General features: G+C 45.9%; 1 protein-coding gene across 2 annotated transcripts; it reads left to right on the top strand.

Annotated features, from left to right (window-relative positions):
* Positions 386-5423, top strand: LOC8072008 (transport inhibitor response 1-like protein Os04g0395600). Of its 2 annotated transcripts, none has more exons than XM_021462948.1 (5): positions 386-840; positions 937-1849; positions 2845-3340; positions 3422-4291; positions 4962-5423. In XM_021462948.1, exons 2-4 carry the CDS (start codon positions 1398-1400, stop codon positions 4253-4255), a joined length of 1782 nt encoding a protein of 593 aa, XP_021318623.1. In that variant the 5' UTR covers positions 386-840; positions 937-1397; the 3' UTR covers positions 4256-4291; positions 4962-5423. The 2 variants fall into 2 exon arrangements, with proteins under 2 accessions (XP_021318623.1, XP_021318622.1); XM_021462947.1 differs by having other exon boundaries at positions 387-840; positions 3422-4295; positions 4964-5423.

Genomic DNA, 5768 nt, shown 5'->3' with positions numbered 1-5768 from the left:
AGATGATAAGAGTTTCATAGAAACAGAGAGAGTTTCATTCATATAAAACTTTTCTACATGATTTTTAAAATCAGATACGTTTGAAACTAGAACATAAAACTCTTCGTCGAGACTGGGCTAAGAGTTTACTCAAACTATGTAGAAAAAAAAAATCGGGTTTACACTTTACAGCCGCGGAGCACAGCCGGGGACCGCCTGTGTGTGCGCCTAGCAATTTCTGGGCCTTCTCTGACACCCTCACATCTTATCCGGAAGCGGTGGATAGGGACACATGCGCCCGACCGGGTCGCACCCCGAACCCGCGCCACCGGTCCGACCCGACCGCCGACCGGCTCGGCTCACCCCCCCATTATTAGCCGGTTCACCACCTCCCACTTCACCTGCCTGCAGCCTGCTTTCCTCCCCTTTCCTTTTCCTGAAAGAGAGAGAGAGAGAAGCATCTCCTCACTCTAGTCGCCGCTCCTCCCTCTCCTCCGTCTCCTGCCGCAACCTGCCCCTCCTGCCCGCCGCCGGCCACCTCAGGGGCGGGCTACCCCCGCCGCGTGTCCGTCCTTCTCCTCCTGGGCGCTTCCCGCTGGGTGGTCGCCTAGGATTTACCCCCGCTCTGTTCCCCCTTTCGGGGGACGCCTTGAGAGGCGGGGGCGGGTCCTTGTTCCGGGAGGCGACGGCGACGGCAGTCGCGGCGGCGAGTGATTTTCGGTCGCCAAAGGGGGGAGAGTTTCTTTTTTTTTTAATTTTTTTTCCACCGGGGTTTGGTGGGGGCAACGAAGGAGGCGGCCGCGAGTGTGCGAGACGTTCATGGGTTAGATCTGGCGGACCGGCGGCGCGGATCTGAGCGAGGTAGGCTGTTGCATTATTTCCCCCGCGCTCCGGCGCCTGTTTTCCATTGGCCTGTAGGTGGCAGGAGCTGGAGTTTACCTAATCTCCCCTCTGCAGGTTCCGGTGGAGGGATCGGGTGGTGGTCACTATCTTCGCCTCATTTCGAGTAGTTTCGGGGCGTCGCAGGGCCAAATCGGGTATGGATGACGGATGCGGCTACTGTCGGAAGGAGCGATGCCTGCAGATCTGAAAGTCACCCGGTTTCCTTGCCCAGTTGACCTGACTGAACGGCATGGCTTTCCGCTGTTTGACTGTCATTACTTCCTTTTCCGTGTCTGATCAAGAAATTTAGCACGAGTGTGATGTGCTCAGAGGGCGTCTAGTTGTCGCTGGGATCTTGTCGACTTGCCCTGTGTTGTTGAATAACCCGGAGGAAGCTGGAAAGGAGCGGATCACATCTCCATTTCGTGTCCTGCTCTTGTTGACTTCTTGGTCTCTCTTCGATATCCTGGAGGCTGGAAGGGGTCAGATCCAGTTCCTGCGGCCCTAGTAATAAGGTGCTTCTGGGGGAAGGCGCCATGACCTACTTCCCTGAGGAGGTGGTGGAGCACATTTTCAGCTTCTTGCCATCGCACAGCGACCGGAACACGGTCTCCCTCGTGTGCAAGGTGTGGTATGAGGTCGAGAGGCTGAGCCGACGAGCTGTGTTCGTGGGGAACTGCTACGCTGTGCGCCCCGAGCGTGTGGTGCTGCGGTTCCCCAATGTGAAGGCGCTCACGGTGAAGGGGAAGCCTCACTTTGCGGACTTCAACCTTGTGCCGCCTGACTGGGGTGGCTACGCGGGGCCATGGATCGAAGCAGCAGCGAGGAGCTGCGTGGGTCTTGAGGAGCTGCGCATGAAGCGGATGGTTGTGTCTGACGAGAACCTTGAGCTGCTAGCTCGGTCATTCCCAAGATTCAAAGTCCTCGTTCTTATCAGCTGCGAGGGGTTTAGCACTGATGGTCTAGCTGCTGTTGCGAGTCACTGCAAGTGAGTTTTCCATTCCAGTTCGTCAAATGCTAGTACCTCATTTGAGTTTTCTATATGCCTCTTTTGTTAGGTGCATCATTTTTTTTCCTTTCCTGATCTGACATTGTAATCTTTAAGGACTTGTTGATTTCACTATTTAGTCCTTATGCAGCTATTGCAAGTCATTGCAAATGACCATGCCTTGAAAATTTCAGTTACAAGCATAAAATTTTACACTTTTTTTCCCACAAATGACCATGCCTTGAAAATTTCAGTTACAAGCATAAAATTTTACACTTTTTTTCCCAAAAAATTGATCAAATTCTATTTCCTTAGCAGTGTTGTATGCAATTTCCTTTTGATATGTCATTATTTAGTCCTTAAGCATCTATTGCAAATGACTATGCCTTGAAAATTCGTTTCCTTGAGAGCATCACATTTTACTTCTTAGCAGTGATGTATACAATTACCTTTTGATATCGGGATCCAGAACAACACACTTCTGCGCTTTCTCTTATTTCCCCTGATGCTTATCACTTAGGGGCCATTGCTTGTTAGTCTTTTTTAGCTTATCTTCCAATTGTATTTTTGAATTCATTTTACAACTGTTCAAGTCTTGCATTGTTCTGCTCATGTTTCCTTAATGAGCTGAACTGTGATGAACCATTCAATTCAAGTGGTGTTTGATTGTTCTGTTCTTGCATTTGCTCTTTAGATATTTTATCACTGTTTTTCTGTATGACTTCTATGATTTTTATTCGGCGTGATCATTCCATTCAGTTTCGACCATGTTGCATATAGTTAATTAGTTGTGTTGTGGTTGTAATGCGTATGACTGTTTTCTAGGTCTAAGATGCAAATTCTCTTGCAGTTGTTCAACGAATTATTGTCATTGGTACTATCAGTATTCAGTAGTAGTTGAATGTTTTTAACTGAATGCATCAAGTTTTTCTTGTTACATGGTATTTTATGGTTAATGTGTTGACTTTGTTCTCTTCCTTTTATCTGTTATCTAGGCTCCTGAGGGAGTTAGATTTGCAGGAAAATGACGTGGAGGACCGTGGGCCCAGATGGCTTTCCTTCTTCCCTGATTCCTGCACTTCTCTGGTCTCCTTGAATTTCGCCTGCATCAAAGGGGAGGTGAACTCTGGTGCATTGGAGAGACTTGTCGCTAGGTCTCCGAACCTACGCAGTTTAAGGTTGAATCGTTCTGTTTCAGTAGACACGCTCTCAAAGATACTAGCGCGAACCCCAAATTTGGAAGACTTGGGGACAGGTAATTTGACAGATGAGTTCCAAGCTGAGTCCTACGCCAGGCTTACCAGTGCTCTGGAGAAATGCAAAATGCTAAGAAGTTTGTCTGGATTTTGGGATGCTTCTCCTATCTGTGTTCCATATATCTATCCCCTCTGTCATCAACTAACAGGCCTAAACTTGAGCTATACTCCTACACTGGATTATTCTGATCTGACTAAAATGGTTAGCCGCTGTGTGAAACTCCAGCGTCTTTGGGTGAGTTCTCTTCTCTTTGCTTTGGGCTTGTCATTTTTGTACATTGAACGAAAACCAAGTAATGATTTTGAGCCTCCACAGGTATTGGACTGCATTTCGGATAAGGGTTTGCAAGTGGTGGCCTCCAGTTGCAAGGATCTACAAGAACTCAGGGTGTTTCCATCAGATTTTTATGTTGCTGGTGCTTCGGCGGTGACAGAGGAGGGACTTGTTGCAATATCATCAGGCTGCCCAAAACTAAGCTCTTTGCTGTATTTCTGTCACCAGATGACCAATGAAGCACTAATTACTGTAGCTAAGAACTGCCCAAATTTCATCAGATTTAGACTCTGTATCCTTGAGCCAAAGAAGCCGGATGCCATGACAGGCCAGCCGTTAGATGAAGGCTTTGGTGCAATTGTCCGTGAGTGCAAAGGGCTAAGACGACTGTCAATGTCAGGTCTTCTCACAGACAGGGTTTTCATGTATATTGGAAAGTATGCAAAATACCTTGAGATGCTTTCTATAGCATTTGCTGGAGATAGTGATAAGGGTATGATGGACGTGATGAACGGATGTAAGAATCTGAGGAAGCTTGAGATTAGAGACAGTCCATTTGGTGATGTTGCACTCTTGGGAAATGTTGCCAAGTATGAGACAATGCGATCCCTTTGGATGTCATCATGTGATGTCACATTAAAGGGGTGCCAAGTCCTTGCATCGAAGATGCCGATGCTCAATGTGGAGATCATGAATGAACTAGATGGAAGTAGTGAAATGGAGGAGAACCACACAGACATCTCTAAAGTGGATAAGTTACATGTTAGTGAAATGGAGGAGAACCACACAGACCTCTCTAAAGTGGATAAGTTATATGTTTACCGCACAACTGCTGGAGCGAGGGATGATGCACCAAATTTTGTTAAAATCTTATAGAGCTATCTGCGACTACCCTGGTATCTTCCCACCCTAAGAGGTGATACTTCTCATATATATCCATCTTTCATCTGGAATTATCGTATGCCTGCTTATCAATGTGTTTGCTCTTCTGCTAATCCATTGCTATTTGAACCTTTTGTTTTGCACTTAGTAACTCTTTTGAGTACTGCATTTTTCTAATACATGCTCCAGAACATGTGAAACTAGTATCTCCTCTAGGTACTTGTTGCTCATTATGTCAGCATAAATGTTCTGCATTTTTCTAATACATGCTCCAGAACAGGTGAAACTAGTATCTCCTCTAGGTACTTGTTGCTCATTATGTCAGCATAAATGTTCCATTCAGAAGCAACAGTTGTACACCTATTAAGATGAGATGTCGTTATTAGACAATATCTCAAATACTGCATGACGAAGCTTCTGCCTTGTGTTTTATAATAAACCAAGCCTGTTTGCCGAAAAGATCAAACTGGATAGTACTAGAATTTTTAACTGGATAGTACTTGAAGCTGATGTTTGAACCACCTTTCTGCTGCCAAATCTGTAGCTTTCCTTTTTGTTCGTTCCTCAGTACATTGATTGTGGCTACTCATAGTGCTAATTTCTGTCAACGTGTATATCATTCAGATTCCAGTACCAATAGGGAGCAGCACAACCTGATATGTCTAACCCTGTTTTCCCGCTCCTACTCGATTGCTTTTACAGATGGTCGGTGGAATCCGGCATGCCTGGGACCGGGGCAACAGTGGTAAGTTCTTGAATCGTCTCCCCTTTGCAGGGTCAGGAAAAGCCCCACTGGTGTGTGCCCTTATCTTGGAGCAACATGGCTGGATCCATCATCATCCTCTGTACCACCGCCCACTCTTTCAGTGTCTGGTCATATGGCCACCCAGGCCCTTTATCCCCCTGTGCATTCTCACTCGAGAGGAGAGGACAGAACCAGATGACTTTTTCTCCTTTTTCTCGCCATGTAATCTGTAGTGTACCTGTCTCCATTTGCTTGACATTGGCACGGTGGCTTGTGTTGCTGCCGCTGCTGTTGTAGTGTTTTGTTTCGCAAACCTGAGAATTATTATCGGGACATTCCGGGGACGATGATTTGTTTCTTGCTCCTGTGAATGCAGTGCGTGGAATAATTTGATGTTTATCTGCGAGATGCTGGTTAGTTTTGTTTCCCAGTGTTCATGAACGCACGCCTAGACCTAGAGGTGCATTTAATGGCGATGCAGAGTTTGTCGTGTCAGACTTTGCGCCCTTGCGCGATATTACGGCCTTGTTTGGCTTTGTTTATAGTTTCTAAAAATTTTTAAGGCTTTGTTTAGTTCGCAAATTTTTTCAAGATTTTCTGTCACATCGAATCTTTGGTTGCATACATGGAGCAAACTAATTGTACAATTTATCTGTAATTTGTGAGATGAATCTTTTGAGCCTAATTACTCTATGATTGGACAATGTTTATCAAATAAAAACGAAAGTGCTACAGTGTCAAAAATGAAAAATTTTGCGAACT

This window comes from Sorghum bicolor, chromosome 6 (genome assembly GCF_000003195.3).
Source record: "Sorghum bicolor cultivar BTx623 chromosome 6, Sorghum_bicolor_NCBIv3, whole genome shotgun sequence".
In the NCBI taxonomy this organism is placed as follows: domain Eukaryota; kingdom Viridiplantae; phylum Streptophyta; class Magnoliopsida; order Poales; family Poaceae; genus Sorghum; species Sorghum bicolor.
Note: the sequence above shows the minus strand (reverse complement) of the source record. Positions and strands in the feature narration are given on the sequence as shown.